Genomic DNA, 23651 nt, shown 5'->3' with positions numbered 1-23651 from the left:
ATTTTGATCTTTATTTGCCTAAATTGGGGTAAAGCGGGTTTGCAGAGGTGTGTAATTAATAGCACAATCATAGTTTGCATATCTTATTTTTAAGAAATTACCATTGCCAGTTACTACAGATCTGTACCCAGAGTTAAGGTTTCCGGTATTGAACATAGATTGGTGTTGATCTTAAATGTAGATTGCAAGATGGTGCAAAAGAAAAGCGATATATCAATTTTGACAGCAAAAACCAAAATATTTGTATGACATGCAGCTATTGTGTGGCTGCCAAATACTCCCTTCCAATTATAAGTAATATTATATACAATCCGCTTAACCTACGTTCGTGTTCTCAAAAATAATGTGGTTTTAACGCTCTCATCATTACTAAAGGGTTTTTGAAGAAAATACCCACCTCCAGCTCTTCCATTGTGACAATGCCATCTCGATCAGCATCAATAACCTCCTCAAACTCCTTTCTTCTTTCCTTGACCCAATCGTCATCTATGTCTTGAGCCTCTTGGTTTTCCACTGTGCCAACTGGCAATGAAATGAATTCCGATACAGTCAACCTTTTGTCTCCATCTTGATCTGCAGAAAAGAATCCCAATGTATTAGCGTTACTGTGCGTGTGTGTGTGTGTGCACATATGCACACGGGGTGGGGGGGGGGGGGGGGGGGGGGGGGAGGAGGAGGAGAAGAGAGAGAATCATGTAAAGTGTAAAGACTGCTGCACCTCACCAGGTTGGGCCCCCTTCCCAAGTGTCAAGATGGACCCTACCCTGGGATTTAGGACACTGTCAATCATTTTCCAAAAGAGGTCACCAAAAATGCCACAAGCGATGCTTGAATCCAGCAACCTCTGTCCCAAACAATCTCCATCCATCACCACTCTCCTCCGCCTGGCTGAACTTGTTCTCTCTCTCAACAACTTCTCCTTCAACTCCTCCCATTTTCTCCAAATCAAAGGTGTAGCAATGGGTATCCACATGGGTCCTAGCTATGCCTGCCTTTTCACAGGGTATGTAGAACATTTCTTATTCCAGGCCTACCTGGGTCCCCTCCCACAACTGCTTTATCGGTACATCGATGATTATTTCAGTGCGACTTCATGCTCTCATCCTGACATGGAAAAATTCATAAACTTCGCTTCCAGTTTCCATCCCTCCATCACCTTCACCTGGTCCATCTCCGATACTTGCCTTCCTTTCCTTGACCTTTCCATCTCCATTTCCGGCAACAGTCTATCCACTAATTCCCACAGCTATCTGGACTACAGCTCTTCTCACCCTAAGTCCTGTAAGGACTCTATCCCTTTCTCTCGGCACCTTCGCCTCCGCCGCATTTGTTCTGATGAGGCCACTTTCCAAAGCGGTGTTCTTAATATGTGCTCCTTCTTCTCCAACTGTGGCTTACCACCTACAGTTGTTGACAGGGCTCTCGACAGCGTGCGGCCCATCTCCCGTGCCATGACCCTCACCTCCTTCCTCCGCTGCCAGAACAAGGATAGGGTCCCTCTTGTTCTCAACTTTCACCCCACCAGCCTTCACATGCAAAGAATGTGAAGCCATTTTCGCCAACTCCAACACGATGCCACCACTAAACACATCTTCCCTTCCCTCCCCCTGTCTGCATTCCGCAGAGATCGTTCCCTCCAGGACAACCTAGTCCACTCCTCCATCACACCTAACACCTCTCCCATCACACACGACACCTTCCCATGCAATTGCAGAAGGTGCAACACCTGCCCCTTTACCTCTTCCATGCTCACCATCCAAGGCCCCAAACACTCATTTCAGATTAAGCAGCATTTCATTTGTACCTCTTTCAATTTGGTCTATTGCATTCGTTGCTCCCAATGTGGTCTCCTCTATATCGGAGAGACAAAACGCCGACTGGGTGATCGCTTTGCGGAGCACCTTCGGTCTGTACACAACCAGGTCCCGGACCTTCCCGTGGCTTGCCACTTCAACACACAATCCTGCTCCCATGCCCACATGTCTGTCCTTGGCCTGCTGCAATGTTCCAGTGAAGCTCAACGCAAACTGGAGGAACAGCATCTCATCTTCCGACTAGGCACGTTACAGCCTGCTGGTCTCAACACTGAATTCAACAACTTCAGATGATTATCCCATCTCAACCCCTCTGTTTTCATTCTGCTCTGTAATTTTATTTTTTTAAATATATATTTCTTTCACTGTTCTGTACCTCTTATTTCTTGATTGTCTCTCTTTCTCTCGCTCCCTACTCTCTCATCACCTTTTCCTCTCCTCTTCCCCCTTTGCTACCCTTCTCCTCTGTTTTCCATTTTGCCTCTGCTTCACCCATCCCCCACATATTTTGTCACATAGCACTGGCTTCAGCCTTGGTCATTCACAGATCCTAATCTCCCTATAATCTCTCTGTGCACTGTCATTATCACCTCTTTATTGCTACCTTTGCTTCTGGAGCCATGACTCACCTTCTCTCAGCTAAGTATAAATACTTCCCTATTTCTCCTTTTTTTTTTAGCTTTAACAAAGGGTCAGTTAGACTCGAAACAGCTCTTTTCTCTCCTTTCAGATGCTGCAAGACTTGCTGAGATTTTCCAGCATTTTCTCATTTTTGGTTTCAGATTCCAGCATCCACAGTAATTTGCTTTTAACTTCTGGGGTTCAGTGTGCTTTTAACCTTTTGCTGAATAGCTTTTCCACACTCGCTCCTTACACTTTTTCCTACAGGCACAATTTCCTTGTTACAGGTGGTGCTGTTTTTGGAGTTAAGGACTTTTTCTTGTCACTGGATTCCATATTCATATAGGTTCATACAACTTTCGTCTACTGACGATGTGAGTATGAGATTGATCAGTAGAATAAATCTTTACAGGAATCTACAGAATGGGTACTTTGATAAAAGAGGAATGCAATAGGAAATCTCACCATTTGATTATTACCAGCAGGTTGCTGGGAAATCATGTCAACTGTTTAATTCACTTCATGCTCCAGCAGAATCACATTACTGGCTTATTACTGCATTTGGAGAGAATCGACTGTGCTTCAGGATATCACACTACACACTTTACAATTACTACACTGGTTGAGAGAGGAAGGCTAGGAGATCTTTGAATCAAAACTAGATAGAATTCTCAAAAATAACAGTCTATTCCAACAAGAGAAATGTTTTGGAAACATTGGAGTATGTGTCGGACTGTTTGCAGCAGGTCATTAGAAAACCCAAAAGCATGTCCCATCTCACTGTCTCTAATCTGTAAAATATCAAGATAAAGCAGTGTTTATTGAAATACTTTGTGCAATTTGAATTCCTCAGCAACTTTTATAGGTGTATAATTTTTTTCTTGCATCTTGTCCATAAGACCCCTCTGCCAACTATCAGACCTGCTCACATTGCTCAACAGAATTCCGAGTTAGTGTTCCCTAGCACAACCTGAAATGATCTGAGTGTCCCATGCGATTGATAAAAGTAGAGTATTTCTTGGCATTTGCTTACTTCTTTCATTCTGCAGCTTGGACTAACATGATCGATAGCCTGCTCGACACAGGGCAAAGCTCTGCCCTTCAAACAATGCCCTTCAAACTCAACTTCAGAAAATAATTTGAGCTTTCCTCTGTTCTGCACACATTGGTATTAGCTTGACATCTTAGAATTCCCTACCATCATGACTGAACTTGCAGTTATCCTCTCAGGATAACTAGGGAAAGTAACAAATGGAACCTTGCCATGGTGTCCTGCAAACAAATTTAAAATGAGAAAGTAGCATGTTCAATTGCACCAGTTTTAATTTTTCAACTTCTGATTGCTCATGGTCTCTGAGCTAGACTAGTTCATTAGTAGGCAACAGAAACAAATTTGTCATGGGACTTGAGGTCAGCCTAAGCCACAATACAAGATGATGATCAGATAGAGGAAACATTGGTCAGTCAGGGTTGTATCAAAACACAGGTATTTGCTCTGAAAAGACAAAGCTCAAGTCCATAGCTATTACAATTTTCAAAGTGTTGAAGAGAGGCAGTTCAAAAGGAGCAAAACAAACAGACTATATCATTTCATTTTGTGTTTAACTTGAGACAAACCAGCTAATGGAGGCTAGTTTTTTTTTCCCTATTTGCTGTGCCCACACTCAGGATTTTGAACATCTCCATCAAATCTCCTCAGCAGGGAGAACACCCAGCTTCTTCAATCCATCCACATAATTGAAGTATCTCACCCCAGGATCTGTTCTCCTAAATCTTTTCTGCAGCCTCTTTAATAATTGCACATCCTCCCTAAATGGCAGAACCCAGAAGTCAATAATACTCCATTTGAGACTGAGCCAATGTTTTATAAAATTTATCGTAAATTCCTTACATTTCCACTCTATGCCCGTGCTTATAAAACCCAGGATCCCGTAAGCATATGAACTGCTTCCTCCATCTGAACTTTAATATTAGTCATTATTTTCAAGAAATCTTACATCCGTTCCACAACAGTCATTGCGTAATGAAAAATAACAAAGAAAGCCAGACTCTGGAATTTCTTGTGAAGTCAATCAATCTCCAAAGCTCCTTCATCAAGCAACAATTAAACTCCAATTGGAATTTAAATCTCATTTACTTAACACTGATTTGATGCAATGTGCATTACATGGCAGAATACTACTAGTCTTACAAATCGGACTGCGCCCCCATTGAATGTATTATCAATTGTGCAGAATTAACTCTGCTAGCATTAATTAAAACTAAACATTCACGCCTATTAAAAATGGTGAAATCATTTTACCTAAATCACGGATAATCTCCCTAACCATGAATTTGAGCATTCCACGGCTATGTTCTGGGTGAAGAAAAGCCAAGAATTCTTCTTCATTCAGGAGATGGTTTGCTGGAGGCTCATCAGCCTGAAACCACCGATCTTTCAGGTTATCCAGAAGTTCCTGAGCTGCAAATCAACAAGACAGCACTTTATTCAATGTACTTTGTGAGGAGAGCTCTTTTTGGAGATGAAAATAATTTGGGCAGATAACAATAGCATTTCCAGGTTTACAGTGAGGCCATACAGTTATTGCAATCTCACATATTATATTGGGTATTTCAATTACATATTTCAACTTGGTTGAGGTTTTGTGGGGTTAGCAGTCCCCACATTAAATAATTAGTTTTTCTAACAATGACATTGAGACAGTACAATTAACATTCATCCATCAATGGCACTGGCTTCTCAGTGCTCCAGAAATTGGCGGGGCAAAATGGATGGCAAAAATGCTCCTAACGCCTGGATTAATAATAAACCCAGGAGGCAGAGGTATACTGGTAACGCTACCTGGACTAGCAACACAAGAGGCCCAGACTAATTACCTGGGGAATATTGCTGTACAGAAGTTGGTAGAATTCAAATTCAATTAATAGATAAATCTGGCATTGAAATTAAATTATGGTGACCATGAAACTAATCATCAATTGTTATTAAAAAAAAAAAAACACACACACACATCTAGTCCAATTATGTGCTTTAGGGGAAGAAATCTTCTACACTTCCCTTGTCTGGCCTACATGCCACTCGAGATTCTCCAGTAATATGGTTGATGCTCAACTACCCCTCTGAATTGACCTAGCAAGCCACTCAAGTCATGGGCAATAAGGGATGAGCAGCAGATTAGGGCCTTGCCATCAACATCCATGAAAGAATAAAAGAAACAGAAAGGTAGCTATAAATGGGTCTGCTGTGGATATCTGCTCACCACATCCCACAAAAGGAGGTCAATTTCATTCCCATATTTAAAAGTGGCTCACAACAGTAATACAGTACATGGTGTTCTTGCATGTTGTTAAGTTGCAAGGTTGATGGAATTTAACTGGGCTGCATCCATGTCCTTTTTGGAACAAAAGAAAGGTCAGTAGGGGAAGGCTTTTGCTGTTTGCCGGAGGTGCTGCAATGAAACATGGCCTTAAACTGTTCTGAAATAGAGGTCGGTGTAATAAAACCAGAATATGACCTATTCAGTTTTGACAATGGAGTGGCCCCAGTAAGAAACCTATGCTCAGGTTCAATATGATGTTTGTCTTAAAATGGAAGTTTTTAAATAGTTTACTAAATTGACATGGGGATCAGTAATCCACTACTGGCAATCACAAGAGACTTATAATGATTTCCCTAGCTTCTCTCCAAAATAAGTGCATGGCCTGTGAGCCAGAAACTGTAGGTTCAAATCCCACATTAGGGATTGTTCATCCCAGGTGTTGAAGTTGTGATGTGGCCCATGACCAATCCTTCCAAGGCAGACAGCAAGAGTGGGAGAAGCTCTGGTCAGCCATGTTTGATGTGGACTGATAGCCCTCCTACTAAAACCTCTGGCTTCAGACAAAAAGAATTTGCCAGGAAAATCAAGCTACTGAAAGCAAACATAAGTGTGTGCTTGAATATGTTTCTAGACAACGGGAAGTATTTTAAGCCCAAGTCTCTCGTGGGTGCTTAGCTTCCTTTACACAGATGCTGTAATCAACGTACAACAATCTTGGAGTTCAGAATCTTTGCATTTCTGCTTCAAATGCAACTTTGAATAAATGTATGCTCTCAGTTTGTAAAACATTGAAAGCAATAACCAAGTGTCCTCTTCCTGCTCATCAAGGATATGAATTGAGCAATTTATTGAAGAGGATTTCTTTTATTCAGTTAATCAACTAAGTGACTGATTTTATTTAAGTTTCGTATATTTGATATAGTTATAATATTTTTCCATTTTAACATTATTTTCTGTAGGCAATAAAAGATAGCTTATTTTATATATACGATGTTATTGAAACATTTTTTAAAGGCTTAGTGTTATTAAGGTCACACATAATGTAGAGTGAGATGGCTAGTGGATTTAGAAAAGTTAATTACCCAGCAGGCTCAATCTGATAGATAGGTGACAGGAAAGGTAAGAAGGTACTTTAGAAGTTTCCACGGGCTATTCCTTTATTAGACAGATGTTCAGCTTTTGGAACTGTAAAAGTTCCATTTTCTCCTAGGAAAATGGAAGGACCAGTCAGTTACTGGACACTTGTAATGATTCTTATGTTAGGCAGCATTTAACAAGATTTAATAGAATTATTGTTATCGGGGGCTGTCTTGTCAGGGGCATAGACAGGAGATTCTGTGGCAGTAAGCATAAATTTAGGATGGTTTGTTGCTTTCCTAGTGTTAAGTTTAAGGACATCTCTAAATGTTTCAAGCATATTAGAACAGAGAACATTACAGCGCAGTACAGACCCTTTGGCCCTCGATGGAACCAATCTGAAGCTCATCTAACCTATACTAATCCATTCTCGTCCATATGCCTATCCAATGACCATTTAAATGCCCTTAAAGTTGGCGAGTCTACTACTGTTGCAGGCAGTGTTTTCCATGCCCCTACTACGGAGTAAAGAAACTACCTCTGGCAAATGTCCTAGATCTATCACCCTCAATTTAAAGCTACGGCCCCTCATGCTAGCCATCAACATTCGAGTAAAAAGGCTTTCACTGTTCAACCTATTTAACCTTCTAATTATCTTATATGCCTCAATTAAGTCACCTCTCAAACTTCTTCTAACTAAAACAGCCGTAAGTCCCTCAGCCTTCCCTCCATACATCCTAGAAATCTCCTGAATCCTTTCCAAAGCTTCCATATCCTTCCTATAATGCGGTGACCAGACCTGCACGCAATACTTCAAATGTGGCCGCACCAGAGTTTTGTACAGCTGCAGCATGATCTCATGGCTCCGAAACTCAATCATTCTACCAATAAAAACTAGCACACCGTATGCCTTTTTAACAACGCTATCAACCTGGGTGGCACCTTTCAAGGATCTATGTACCTGGACACCGAGATCTCTCTGCTCATCTACAATGCCAAGAATCTTAACCATTAGCCCAGTACTCTGCATTCCAGTTACTCCTTCCAAAGTGAATCACCTCATACCTTCCCGCATTAAACTCCATTTGCCACCTCTCAGCCCAGCTCTGCAGCTTATCTATGTCTCTCTGTAACCTACAACATCCTTTGTCACTATCCACAACTCTATCCACCCAAGGAACATCAGCAAATTTACTAACCCATCCTTCTATGCGCTCATCCAGGTCATCTATAAAAACAACAAACAATACTGGACCCAAAACTAGCCACTAGTAACTGAACTCCAGGATAAATATTTCCCACCAACCACCACCCTCTGTCTTCTTTCAACAAGCCAATTTCTGACCTAAACCGCTAAATCACCCTCAATACCCACACCTCTGTAATTTGTGCGATAGCCTACCGTGGGAACCTTATCAAACGCCTTAATGAAATCCATATACACCATATCAACTGCTTTGCCCTCATCCACCTGTTTGGTCATCTCCTCAAAACAAATAATCAGGGTGAAATGGAGAAGCCAGAAAATTGTTATACACACTGGGAGGAATGACATTTTTCAGGAAAGATTAATGCACTACAGAGTGAATTTGAGAGATTAGGTAGAAATTTTTTAAAAATACCCTTAAAAGTTGTAACTTCTTCCAATGCCAAACTCAAACGAGGGAAGGAACAAAAGGATAAAGGAGATAAATCAATGGCTGAAGAGGTGGTGTATTGTTCAGGGATTCAGGTTTTTGCACAATTGGAATGTCTTTTGGGATAGAAAAGACCTGTTCAAAAAGGATGGGTCTAACCTAAACTGGAAAGGGATCAATATCTTAGCTGGGAGATTTGCTCATTCTATTAAGGGTTGTACTGAAAAAGCGCAAGTGGGAGAATTGTAAGTAGCAGTGTAAATGGAGGAATTAATGGAGTAAGTTCTGAATGTGAGGAGAGCACGTCAATTAAAGAAGCAAGACAAGAGAGAGAGTCAGAGTATCTAGTAACTCTAAAGAACTAAATTGAACTTATTCTAACAGAAGGAATCTTACAAGTAAGGCTGATGAACTCAGGGCATGTTTAAGAACATGGGATTTGGATGTCATAGCTATTACAGAAACTTGGCTGAGAGATGGACAAGACTGGCAGCTCAATGTTCCAGGTTTTAGATGCTGTAGGAAGGATAGAAAAAGAGGCATGGGGGAAGAGGGAGTGGATGGAGGATGGTCTTTTTGATTAAGGAATACATTACTGTTACAATTAGGGAAGCTATTTCTGAAAAATCATCCAGTGAAAATGTATGGATAGAAATTAAAAATAAGAAAATAAAAATCACTGATGGGATTGCACTATATCCCCCCCAATAGTGAGAGAGAAATTTAGAAACAAATATATGTAGGGAGATCTCAGATATAAGTAGGTATAGTAAGGTTCTAATAGTGGGGGACTTTAATTTTCCAACATTGACTGGGACTATCATAGTGTTAAAGGTATGCATGGTGAAGAATTTGTCAAACGAGCTCAAGACATTTTTCCATATCAATATGTGGATGCTCCTACTAGAGTGGGAGGAAAAAACAATCTTTTTTTGGGCAATAAGGCAGAGCAGGTGACTGAAGTAAAAGTGGAAGGACACAATGGGTCTAACAATCATAAGGCTATTAGTTTCAAAATGGTTATGGAAAATGATAAGCTTTCATAATAGTTAAAGTTTTTAATTGGAGTAAGGCAAATTTTAATGGTATGAGACAAGAACTTCCAAACTTTGATTGGAATAGACTGTTCTCAGCTAAAAGGAAGCCTGACAAGTGGGAGGCATTCAAGAGGGTGATAATGAGCGTTCGGAGGCATTTTGTTCCTGCTCGAGAGAAGGGTAAGGCTGGTAAATTTAAAGAACAATGAATGAATAAAAAGAGATTCTAGTCAAGTATAAAAGTATATCTTATTTTAGATATAGACAACTTGGCTCAATTTAATCTCTTAATCAATATAAAGTGTGTAGGACCATTCTTGAGAGAGTAATCAGGAAGGCAAAAAGGGGATATGAAATAGTATTGACAGATAAGGTTAAGGATAATTCAAAGAGATTGTCCAAATACACTAATAGCAAGAGGGTAACTAGGGAGAGGGTAGGGCCTCTTAAAGATCAAGGTGGTCATCTTTGTGTTGAACCCCAGGAGACAGGAGAAATAACAAATATTTTGCATGAGTTTTTACTGTGAAGAAAGAAGTGGCATCTATAGGATGCAGAAAAATAAACTTTAGCGTTTTAAAAGCAGTTCACATTACAGAACAGGAAATTTGGGAAGTCTTAGAGAGTACAAAGGTTGATAAATCTCGGGACCCAATACGATATATCCCAGAATGTTGTGAGAAGGAAGGAAATTATGAGACCCCTTGCAGAAATATTTGCATCATCTAGAACTACGGTAAGTTGCTCGCTGACTGGACTGTGGCTAATGTTGTACTTAGTTTAAGAAAGATTGCAAGGAGAAACCGGGGAACCACAGACCTGTGAGTTTGACTTTGGTGGTGGGTAAATTGTTGTTGGTGAATATAAAAGATAGGATTTATGGACATTTAGAGGGGCAAAAATTGATTAGGGATAGTCAGCATGGGTTTGTGCGAGGAAACTCACGTCTCACAAATTTGGTTGAGTTTTTTTGAGCAAGTTACCAAAACGATTGACAGAGCAACAGATGTTGTTTATTTGGATTTTAGTAAAACCTTTGACAAGGTTCTACATTTTAGACGAATTAGTAAAGTTAGGTCACGTAGGATTCAGGGTGAGCTTGCCAATTGGATACATAATTGGGTTAATGGCAGGAGACACAGGATGGTGGTGGGCTGCTTTGCAGACTGGAGATGTGTCACCAGGTTTTCTAAGATTACAAAGGGATCTTGAATCAAATGGGTCAATGAGCTGAAAAACGTCAGATGGAGATCAATCTGAATAGATACGAGGTATTGCATTTTGATACAACAAAGGGTAGAGCTTACACAATTAATGGTAGGACCCTGGGTAGAGTCATAGAACAGAGGGACCTAGAGGTGCAGGTACATAATTTCTTTGAAGTTTGTGTCATATGTAGTCAGCATGGTTAAAAAGGCATTTGGCATGCTTGACTTCATTGTTCAGTCCTTTGAGTATAGAAGATGGGAAGTCATGTTGAGGTTGTACAGGACATTGGTGAGGCCTCTTTTTGAATACTGTGTCCATTTCTGGTCATCCTGTTTTAGGAAGGATATTATCAAGCTGGAGAAGGTTCAGAAGAGGTTTATCAGGATGTTGCCAGGTATAGAAGATTTGAGTTATAAAGTAAGGTTAGATGGGCTGGGACTTTTTTCACTGGAGCGTAGCAGGTAGAGAGGCGGTCTAATAGAAGCTTGTAAAAGTAAGAGATAGAGAAAGAGTTAATAGTAGTTGTCTTTCCCCGAGGATGGGCATTTCAAGACTGAAGGCTCATTTTTAAGATGAGGGGAGAAAGATTTTAAAAAGTCACGAGGGGCGATGTTTTTTGAAATAGAGGGTGGTTTGCGCGAGGAATGAACTTCCTGAGAAATTGGTGATTACGAGTAGAATTACAACATTTAAAAGACATTTGAATAGGAAAGGTTTGGGAGGACCAGAAGCAGGCAGATGGGACTACTTTAGTTTGGGATTATGTTCAGCATGGACTGGTTAAACCAAAGAGTCTGATTCAGTGCTATATGACTATGACTCTGAGATGCTGCCAGTTCTGCTGAGCTTTTCCAGCAACTTCTGTTTTTAACCACATGATAAAGTCCCTGGAAGAGGAAGGCAGCAACAGTCGGGGGGGGATTCTGACAATTGATCTGATCTACATAGAATGGTCAATTACTGGAGAATATGTAAATAAATAATAAAATACAGGATGGGGCAAGGTGTCATTTAAATGAAGGAAATGGAAAATCTTCCAGTAATTACCCTTTAATTATTTATCTAACTTGAGATGTTTTGCTATGTCAAGGGCAGAATATAGATTAAGATTTTTAGTCTACAATTGTCTTCAATAAAATGATGCACACACGCAGACAACAAGCAACATGAATTCGACTGGGACAACACTACTATCATAGGGCAAGCCAGGCAGAGAACAGCCAGGGAATTCCTAGAGGCATGGCATTCATCCACAAACTCCATCAACAAACACATCGACCTGGACCCAATATACCAACCACTACAGCGGACAGCTGAAACTGACAACCGGAAGCGGCAGGGATAGACCACTATAAACACCGGAGGAAACATCACAGAAGCGCTTCGCAAGAGGCTCCCAAGCACTGATGATGTCGCCTAGCCAGGGGACGAAACGTTTGCAACAAAAACTTCCAGCTCGGCGAACAGAACCACAACAACGAGCACCCAAGCTACAAATTTTCGCACAAACTTTGAGCATCTTTCAAGCCCACAAGCTTTACCCTACTTGGAAGAACAACAGCAGCAGATGCACCTCCTCCTGCAAGGTCTGCTCCAAGCCACATAAAATCCTGACATGGAAAATCTTATCTTCACTATTGCTGGAACTCTGGTCATAGTCTAACAAGAACTTTATAAAGCTCCTTTTGTACTCAATGTCTCTATTTATCAAATTAAAAATCACACCACACCAGTGCAACAGGTTTCTTTGGAAGCACCAGCTTCCAAACAAATCTGTGGGACTATAATCTGGTGTTGAGATTTTTAATTTTGTCCACCCTAATCCAACACCAGCACCTCCAAACCTATTTATGAAGTGCAAGTTCACATGCTGCTTTGCTAGCTGCACTCTCAATGTGTCCAATCATCTTCAAAAGGTTGTCTCACGTCAGTAGCCCCTTCAGCACACCCTTTAAAATTATGCTAAAGTCTATACTGCTTCTGGCTATCCATTCACTCCAAATGCATCACCTCAAACTTCTCTGCATTGAATTCCATCTACTCCATGTCTGCCCATCCTGCTAGCCTAGCCATGTTCTGTTACACACAAGCACACGAAATAGAAAACCACTTGTCCCCTTGAGCTGGCTCTGCCATTCAGTAAAATCTTGGCTGATCTGTTTGTGCTTCAAACCCCACATTCCCATTCATTCCTGGTAACCTTTGATACCCTTGCCCAACAAGAATTTATCTATACCAACCTTAAGAATATTCAATGACTCCATTTCCACCACCTCCTAAGACAAAAATCCAAAGCTGCACAAAGCTCAGAAAAGAATGGTGACTAAATAACTAACTTTTTGCTTTTCACTTCCACAAAACAAAGAAAAATGCAGTGTTGGTGAATTTCCACAAGGTCTTCCATGAAACACTTCCCTGTTACAGAACCTAAAGTAATAACATCAAGACTAAAATTTTGCTTGAAATAGTTGACTGAAGGAAGGAGGTCATCAGATACATACAGTTAGAGGAAGGAGATATTAAATGGAATGTGATGTTTGAGCTCTTACTGTTTCTAATGCACAAGAGTGACCAATTCATAAATCTAACCAGGTCTGTTCAAATTCTCCAATGATTCAGGAATAGCAGAGACTATCCAAACAGAGGAAAGAACCAGAAAGGTTGATAGGTTTGAAGCCCTAACCATGAACCTACACAAAATTTAAAAATAAACCTCAATAAGGGCAACAGCCAAATTTCAATTACCATAGAACGTCATTACAAAATTCAGAATTACCACCACCCATTTTCACCGTCACTGCTCCACTGACCTGATGACCTCAGGTTCACATTCTACCCTTTCCCCTTTGCTCCATGCAACAGATTTCAAGCCTGCACTAGGCACTTTTAGTCCTAATGACACTGATCTTTCCCAGAAGGAATTCCTATGCCATGTCTGTTATATCTTCACAACTAGTTCTTTTTCTTTGGGGAATAGAGGGGAAGCATGAGTAGGCAAAATAATCAATCTGTTGAACCACATAAGGAATGCTTCTATCATGGAAGACAAATCCATGTGGTGGGACTTGAAACCGGAGCTTCTGGCTCAGAGGCAGGATTGCAACCCATTGCACCACAAGACCTTCCTGATTTTTATGACCAAGACTTCATTATTAGTGGCAAATATCTTTTCCATGATAATATGTCTCAGATTGTCTCACCAATCTGAATTATTTTAAAATTGTGAAATGAATAGAATATTTACAGTAAATCTCATTGCAATATAACTCAATTTCAGTATTATCCATCATAAAAGAAAATAACCAAAGATGCCATTTCACCCTGGCTCATGAATGGAATATTCACTTTACTGGCCAATCTCTTTCACTGCTCCCATCTTAAAAATGTCTTGGCCCTGTTCACCTCTCAGCTGATATTCTAAACTGTAGTCAGTGTTTCTCTTGTTTTCTCTAAAGCTGGTCACAGGAAGCAAAAGGATTAATTAATGTCTCTCAATGTCTGTGGTTGGTCAGCTAAGTTGGCTTTCAGTCTTACAGTTGTGGTCTCAGCTAGACAACCTCACGCTGAGGTTGCACAAACTTGTTCTTTCCAGCATCGCATCTGTGAATACCAATCGGAGGTACTAGAATATGGTAACCCAGACTACCCCCGATCCACCAACCCTTCTCATTCCCCAGATCTCAAAAGTAAAATTATTTCAAAGAGTGGTGCATTAGCCTTCATAAGAGCTCTTAAACATCCTTAGCCCCTCTATGCCTTAGTTGAGGGAGAGGGACAATATCAGTTCCTTAGGGATTGACTTATCAAAATCTACACTGTTTAAACTATAAAACACAATTTAAATTTTATTATTTAATGTAGATTGACCCACTCTCTCTTTCTGTAAATGACCATATTCACAAGTGCTGCCCTGACTTCACATTTAATCATCTTGAACGGAAAGAAATTTGAGTGTCCAAGACATTATAGAAACAAATCGAAAGAACAAATATTGGGAATACTAATCCATATCTTAAGGGAGTTGGAACACAGAAGAGAAGATTCAGTGACTCAGTCAAATGTTATTTGGAGTACAATGTTTAGTTTTGGCTAATGAACCTTAGGCAGGACATACAATATTGGCATCAAACAGGGCATAGGACATATTCACCAGTATCAGTCCAGAACAATAATCACCCAGTTATTGGCACTATACTGGCAAATGTAATATGAGAAAGCCTACTATGTAAGAAATCACAGGAATGTAAATCAGTTTGTTAATGTGCTGTACGGTTAGGCATAAACAAGGAATTAATTTAATAGAACAGAACAAAACTGTGTATTGGGAGAGGTGAACAACTAATATATTAAATTGTAGCTTAGTTAATACTCTCAATACTTGGTTCATAAATGAGTCCTCAAATGGAACAGAAGGTATTTTCAGTTTTCTGACATCGAAAAGTTAACCCCTTCAGTGGCGGATTAAGCAATGCAAAAATTTCCCCAGATGTAAATAGCAAATATCTACCTGATATTTCAAATCAAAAATGTTTCCACTGTGTTATAGCTGAAAATTTGCTGATTTCTAAGTGCGGCTTGGAGACAACACTGATAACATCACCACTGTGAGCATAATTACCCTTCATGAGGGGGCGCTTAGAGGTTTTGTGCAACGCTTAACTTTGTAGGTTTGCAGAGAGAGGTAAAGAAAACAGGAAGCTCTGCAGGTTTCAGAAGGTCTTTTGAAAGGTTAAGGTGAGCGGATCAGTCTTTTACTCCACAATGAATATTTCCACCTATGCTAAATATATTTCCACAGATGCTGACCATAGTCTCTGATGACCTATTATCCATGTAAAAAACAGAAAAGTCTATTCAACCACCAGACATCAAGCTACATCTGACCCAGTTCCAACTACTGTCTCATACACACTAGGGAAAGGCTTCAGAAATGTGAAGCACAAAGGGAAGTGGGAGTCCTAATTCTGGATGCTTTTAAGGTTAACAGGCAGGGTTCAGTAGGCAGTTAACAAGGCAAACACAATGTTCACATCGATTTCAAATGGACTAGAATACAAGAGTATAAATGTTCTGCTGAAGCTGTATCAAGCTCTGGTCAGACTGCATTTGGATTATCGTCAGCAGTTTTGAGCCCCATATTTAAAGAAGCATGTGGTGGCATTGGACGAAGTCCAAATGAGCTTTCCAAGAATGGGGGATAAAGGGCCTGTCATGTGAGGAGAAGTTGAGGACTCTAAGTCTGCACTCAATGGACTTTAGAAGGATGAGGGCCAGAATCTGATTGAAACTTATGGAATACTGAGAGGCCTGGACAATGAAGAGTGGACATGAAGATGATGCTCCCATTAGAAGGCACAGTCTCAGACTTAAGGGAATAAGACATTAGGACGGAAATGAGGAGCATTTAAGACTCAGGTAGGCATGTTTTTGATTAGTAAGCAGATCAAGGGTTACAGGGAGACCGCAGGAAAATGGGGTTGAATCAATAAAAAGCAAGGCAATGGCTTAGTGGTATTATCACTGAACTGTTAATCTAGAAACCTAGCTAATGCTCTGGGGACTGGAATCTGAACGCCATAATGGAAGATGGTAGAATTTGAATGCGATATAAATCTGGCATTAATCATTTAACGATGACCAATTGTCAATTATCAGAAAACACATCTGGTTCACTAATGCCCTATAGGGAAGGTAATTGCCACCCTTACCCAGTCTGGCTGATATGTGACTTCAGACCCACAGCAACGCAGTTGACTCGTGACTGCCCTCTGAAGGAAACTCAATGGGTCAAATGGCCTAATTCTGCTCCTTTGTCTTATGGACATCCTGTGTCTTTCAAGCAGGATTCACTGGGTGGCATTCAGGACCAATATTAGGATTTCTATATTTAAAAAGGTGATACTAATTCACTTTAAAAGGGACCCATGATCCCAAAACAATCCCTTTCTTTCCACCAGGCAGAGATGGAAGGCAAATTCCCTATCCCCGAAGTTCTATTTATGTACTGTGTTGACATTCAAAAGGGTATGGATGCTCCAGTATTGAATAAATTTAATGCTTGGATAGACAGATATTTGGACTCTCTGGGAAACAAGAAGTACGAGGAGCAGGCAAAAAGGTTGAGCTGAAGCCAAAGATTAGTCATGATCATGGTGAAAGAGGCACAGCAAGCTGAGCTGCTATTTGAGCTTAAAGACCACGAGGTGCACAATGGCAGTTTAGGCTGGTTGATTGCTCAGTCACCCATCATACTCCCTCGACAGACCACTTCATTGGAATTAGATAATACCAAAAGAAGCACAACTGTCACAGTAACTTGGTTGGTCACTTACTGAGCCAGTATCTTTATAAGAGATGTATGGTTGTTTGTGTACACATCTGAAATGAATACCAGTTCTTTTACCATCCATATAGTCTTGAATATTGTGTGCTTAGTTTTTGGGGTTGGACTTGAAATTAATAGCAGCTTGTATAGGATGCACAAAGCAAAAGAGAAATGTGTGCATTTTGTTAGTTTATTGCTAACACAGACTCACTTTCTTCATCAATCTTCAGTTCTTCATTGTTCTTGATTTTCTCTGCAACCTCTTCCTCATTAAACCCTTTACTTGCAAGAAATTTGATTCGATACTCATCCCAGGACACCTGACCTACAGAAAAAACAGTACATGTTTTAAGTTAACAAAAAGTGTTTGCAGTAAATTCTGTGACATTTGTTTCTTTCATGCAAAACAATTGAACAGTTTCCATTTGAGGCAGGATCTCAAACTGATCCCAAAGTTAGAAATTACCCCATCAAACTCGCTCTTGCCCCATTCTCTCATTCATTTTTAAATCAAAGAAAAATTGGTTCTCTCTTCCACTTCAAGAGTATTTGCCACCACCATCACTTGCATTGGTCTGCCGGATGCAGTCATTGCCCTGTATTTGAAGCAGAGGAGGGACAGAGCGAGAGGGTGACCAACAGACACAGACTGACAGAGAGACAAATTTAGCAAAGCTGGATTTACAATCTGTCAATGAAAAGTGGAAACCCACAGGGTTCACTATAGCGCTTGTATTCTTCCACATCTGGAAAAGAACATGAGCAGTTTCACCTCAAAAAATGGAGTTAAAGACTTTCTTTCAAGAGATGGGTCAACAGTTAGCATTTAAAGAGAAAAGCTTTTACACGGTGACCCCCATATCCATGAGTCCGATTTCCAATTTACTGCAGCCTGAACATATCATAGGGAATGTTCCAGAACCAGGGACCAGGAGGCTGCTGGGAAGGTACGTTTCCCTTTTAAATGAATGGGTTTGCACCCATCTGCAGTAGATCTTGGAGCGTAACCCCTCCTCTAGGTAAAGGGGTCTACTGTATTTCTATTGTGCCTTTAATGACATCAGAACATCATAAAGCACTTAACAGCTAATGAAGCACTTCCAAAGTATAATTATTGTGGCAAATATAGGAAACACACAGCCAGTGTGTACACAGTGAACTCCAGTGAACTCCCACAAGCATCAGTGTTATTGCGACGTGGTAATCTGTTTTACTGATGCTGGTAAAGGGATGATTATTGGCTAGGACTGCAGGTATAACCCACTGCACTTCCTCAAAATGATGATGTGGGGTTTTAGGGATGTGGCCTTGGTATCAGGTTCAATCTGAAAGACAGCACATCCAAGAGTGCAGCATTGCCTCAACACCACACAGGATGTGTCAACCTTGACATTTGCACTCCAGCCCCTGGAGTAAGACTTGAATCCACAATCCTCTGACTCACCAAAACCCAAATAGCACTTTCTAAACCCAAACCTCTACTACCTAGGGACAGTACCACCATCTGCAGGTGCCCCTTGAAGCCAAGCACCATCCTGACTTGGATCTATATCACTGACCTAAATTCTGAATCTATGCCCTTTACAGAACAGTGGGTGTACCAACACTCCAAGGACTTGAGGAGCCCAAAGTGCCTTATCACTACCTTCTCAAAAGCATTTAAAGATGGGCAATAAATACTGGCCTAACCAGAGACACTTCCATCTCAAGTAATTATATAAAAAAATTAAGGAAGGAAATACAGAGATATAAATTAGGAAATGGATCAAAGATTGAAAGTAGATCTATGCTCAAGACAGTAATCTTGTGTTTATAATGGTTATGTATGTATATCCAACAGACTGCTGGATGACATGGAGAATTGGGTTAATGTTTAGAAGAATTTTGAAATGCTTCTACCAGCAAGACAACACAGGATAAGTAATCTGCTTTGTGTTAACAAATAGAGGCCCATTAAATATTCTCTGGCAAGCTAATAACAGCATATTATTCAGGGAATGATAGGTATCATTACTTTTTCTTCCTGTATCTCCTTCATGTCACATCAAAACAACCACATTGTGCAGATTCCAGGGCTGATGGTGGTATTTAGCGGTGCCTCTTCAGTACCTTAATGACTCCACATCATTGCAGCGACAATGTAACCAGGCTATATATGGCTGCTAAAATCCCTGAAAATGTAAATTTAAAAAGGAAATCCAGAAACATAAGCCTTGCAGAAATAATTTTGCTTCAAGTCCAAAAACGTCCATCAAATAGGTTTCTAAAAATATTTATACTGAATATTTTGCAACGGACTTCATTTGGCAAGATTGTTAAAGGAATTTGTTGCTTGTCACAACACTGCTATAATTTACTTCACATCTGGAAAGCAATTCTTTTTACCACTGTGAGAAATGTGAACTCCTTGGTTCAGGTAGATGCCAATTTGGATGGTATTTTGGACTGTTGGGGAGATTACTGTAGTTTATGGTGCTGATCAGCTTATTCAATGGCTTATGAAATACTGTGGAGGTGCTGATGTTGGACTGGGGTAGACCAAGTCAGAAGGTTCTAGTCCAACAGGTTTATTTCGAATCACCTAATGAAAGTGCAGTGCTCTGAAAGCTTGAGGTTTCAAATAAACTTGTTGGACTAGAACCTGGTGTCATGTGACTTCTGAATTGCTGAAATACTCAACACAGCCGTCACAAAATAATTTAGCAACCAGAAATATTCGCTGGATATGGCAGAGCAACACAGCCAAGAAGTGGATATAAACCAAAGAGCTAACAAGAGCTAAGAGTATTGTAAATAGCCTCATTAGAGGACAGTTTTAAAAGGAAGACGGGAATTGAGACTGGTTTTAAAAAAAAGTACAGAAAAGGCAAATCCAGCATTTATATAATGTTTTTCACAATCAACTGAAAGTGCCTTTCAGCCAATTAAGTACTTTTGAAGGTGGTCACTGGCGTAATGTAGGAAACACAACAGCCAATTTGTGCACTGCAACTTGCTCATCACTTGATCAGCTTTTTGACTGATGTTGATCAACTTAAGGTTGACCATAACCTTAAGTAACTACTCATAGAATCCCAACAGTGTGGAAGTAGGCCATTCAGCCCATCAAGTCCAAACTGACCCTCTGAAGTGTATCCCATCCAGACGCAGACCCCACCCTAACTGTAATCCTGCATTTCTCATGGCTAATCCACCTAAACCATGTATCCTTGGACTATATGGGCAATTTAGCATGGCCAATCCACTTAATTGCATGTCTTTAAATTGTAGGAGGGAACCAGAATACTCAGGAGGAAACCCATGCAGAATGTGCAAACTCCACACAGTCACCAGAGGATGAAATTGAACCCAGGTCCTTGATGCTTGAGGCAGCAGTGCTAACCACTGAACTACTGTGCCTTCCCTGAAGTAGTGCCATAGAATCTCAACATTTACCCAAACAGATAGGGCCATAGTTTGAAGTCTCATCAAAAAGCCTGCATTGGAATGGGCTCAACCAATGGATTGGGGCTTGACTCAAGAATCTTGCAGCTCAGAGGCAAGTTCTAGCTGACATAAGTAGTATGGAGTATATGGAACTTTTGACTAAAAGCATTTTGAGGTTATCACCAGATCACTGCAGGGACATGGTTGGAGAAATATATGCTTCACAAAGCAAACAGTACTGGGAGTTAACTGATCATGGCTTACACTACCAAAAAAAATGGAAGCAGTGTTCACAAAGCTATGAAAAAGGGAAATTAATAAATATTTGGAACCTGCTTTTGTAAAGGCATCAGAAGAACAGAACTAAAATGGACAAATCATTCAAACAGACAGCACAGGAAGCTGAATGGCCTCTGCCTGTGCTGTAAAACTTGACCCAACACCTAATCAAACAATTTGTGAAAATGGTCTCTCTTTTGTGGCAAAATACTGCCCACTCATGGCCCTTGAAAGAATCAGATTAATATAGAAAATTGGAAAATACTTAATTGAAATTTACATTAGATAAGGAACTAAAAGATGCTGAAAATGCATGACCAAAAATAAAACTTGCATCTATATAGCACCTTTAACAAATAAAACAAAAATCAGACAGACAGTCAGCCACGTAACAGAACATAACAACGAATAAACAAACGCTTGGATCAAGAGATTTGTTTTAAGGAACATTCTAAAGAAAAAGAGAATGAGAGAGGTTTGTTGGGGGAATTCCAGAACTTAAGAGCCTTGATTGTGATGGAATGGCTGCCAATGATGGGTGATTAAAATTGAAAATGCTCAAGAATCAAAATTGCAGCAGCACAATTATGATGAAGGCTGTTGTGGGTGGAAAAGATTGTAGAGTTCAGAAAGCACAAGGCCATGGAGGGACTTGAAAACAAAGCTTACAATTTTTTAAAAATCAAGATATTAATCAGGTACAATCTCGGTCAGCAAGTACAGAAGCAAATAGGGAATTTGGATAGGATCAGAGTTTTGTTGTGTGGCAATATCATCATGCTAAATGGGATAGATTTCCAGCAACTTGAGATTGGACGTTCATGAGATGCTATGGGCCACCAACAGCAGCAGCAGAACGGCACTTCAATACAATTTACAACTCCATGGCTCTATCGTTAGCATCAAGCCAGGCAATCAACTCTGGCTTAATGATAACTGCATGCCGGGAGCTAAATCAGACATACCCAAAAATAAGGGGTCAACCTAGTGAAACTACAACAGGCTAACTTGCAAACCAAACAGCAAGGGATAAACACAGCCAAACAATTCCACAAACAGCAGATCAGATTTAAGCTCAGCAGTTCTGCCATGCTGTGAAAGGTGGTAGACAATTAAGCACTTCACTGAGAGGAGGACATTCCACATCATAAGGTCAGAAGTGGGGATATTCAATGATTGCACAATGTTCACCACTATTTGCAACACATCAAATGCTGAAACAATCCATAACCACATGAAGCAAGCTGTGGACAGTAACCAAGCTTAGGTGGATAAGTGGCGTTAGCTGGATGACTTAGAATGATGTCAACAGCACAAGTTCAAATCTCACATCAGCTGAGGTTACCATAAAAGGACTGTTCTTCTCAACCTCTCCCCTCAAATGGAGCATGACCACCCTCAGATTAAGCCAACCCCAGTTGACTCTCTCTAATGAGCGTGCAGACCTATGGTCCAATAGAATTATGGTGACTTTATATTTAAATCACATGCCTATTACCATCTTCCTCACCAGGGCAAGTAGGGATGGGAAATGCATTACTAGCCAGCATCATCCAGATTCCACAAATTAATATTTTTAAAAACTTGAAGGGTTTAATGTGCAGTTATTAACAATCAAGTATAAAAATGTGCCTGCTTGCCATCTAAAGTTGACATGCGATCTTACATATCTTATTAAAATGAGTTTATCTGAGGGAACAGAAAGACAACACAGTCTTGTTTGCCTTTCTCATAGCTCCCTTCATCAAATTATATACTTTTTTTTACAAATTCCCGCTGCAAACAGTTGCGACTATGGTGGCTCATCATACTACAAAAGCACAAACCACATCTAAGGCAGACTTTTATCGTTGCAATTACATGTGTCTGATGTAAATAATGGTCCAGGAAATTTGTTTCACTGTGACCACCACCGCTTAAACCACTAGTTTCACAGGACACAACTTCCTGTGGTGATGAACTAACAAGTGTGTGATAACTCCTTATTTTGCATTAAAGGTCATGCAATCACTTGATGTATGCGATTGCTCACCCTAGAACAGGAATTTAGTAGAGGTTCAAAATCAGGAAGGGTTTGAATAGAAAGACAGAGGAATAATTTCCATTGGCAGGAGAACTGGCAACCAGAGGACACAGATTAAGATAATTAGCAAAAGAAACAAGATAACGGTAAGAGTTTTGAGCAAAAAATAAAGACAGTTCTGATGGCCAGGAATACACTGCCTGAAAAAGTGGTTGAAGCCAGTTCATTCAACAACATCCAAAAGGAAATTGAACAAATATCTGAAAAAGAAATAAAAAGCTGAGGGGAAGGAGTTGGGGAGTGGACAGCTGACCGTCAGACACTGACTAAACTGCTCTTTCAAAAAGCTTGATGTGCCAAATTCCCCTGTGATCTTAATTGTTACGTTCTTCCTTGCCTAGATTTTTTTCCAACATTGTACTTCTTCGTGTCCTGTTTTTAGGATCGGATTCCAGCACGGAAACAGACCCTTCGGTTCAACTCGTCCATGCCAAACAGATATCCTAAATTAATCTAGTCCCATTTGCCAGCACTTGGCCCATATCTCTCTAAACCTTTCCTATTTATATACCTATCCAGATGCCTTTTAAATGCTGTAACTGTACCAGCCTCCATCACTTCCTCTGGCAGCTCATTCCATACACGCATCACCCTCTGCATGAAAATGTTGCCCTTTAGGTCCCTTTTATATCTTTCCCCTCTCACCCGAAACCTATGCCCTCTAGTTCTGGACTCCCCCATCCCAGGGAAAAGACCTTGTCTATTTATCTGATCCATGCCCTCCTGCTTTTATAAACCTCTATAAAGGTCACACCTCACACTTTAGGGAAAAACAGCCCCACCCTAGAGCTCAAATCCTCCAACCTTGGTAACATCCTTGTAA

The 23651-nt window shown here is 40.4% G+C and overlaps 1 protein-coding gene across 1 annotated transcript in view; it reads right to left on the bottom strand.

The window, feature by feature from the left end:
* Positions 1-23651, bottom strand: part of sdf4 (stromal cell derived factor 4) — an 85191-nt gene that overhangs the window by 7856 nt on the left and 53684 nt on the right. Inside the window, exons 3-5 of the mRNA XM_043675817.1 lie at positions 17252-17365; positions 4738-4896; positions 398-573 (exon numbers count right to left, since the gene is read on the bottom strand). Of these exons, the coding sequence (XP_043531752.1) occupies positions 398-573; positions 4738-4896; positions 17252-17365 (449 nt within the window). The remainder of the gene's footprint in view (positions 1-397; positions 574-4737; positions 4897-17251; positions 17366-23651) is intronic.

The sequence above is a fragment of the Chiloscyllium plagiosum genome, chromosome 34 (genome assembly GCF_004010195.1).
Source record: "Chiloscyllium plagiosum isolate BGI_BamShark_2017 chromosome 34, ASM401019v2, whole genome shotgun sequence".
Taxonomy (NCBI): Eukaryota; Metazoa; Chordata; class Chondrichthyes; order Orectolobiformes; family Hemiscylliidae; genus Chiloscyllium; species Chiloscyllium plagiosum.
The sequence above is the reverse complement of the archived record's forward strand: the minus strand, read 5'-3'. Positions and strand labels throughout refer to the sequence as shown.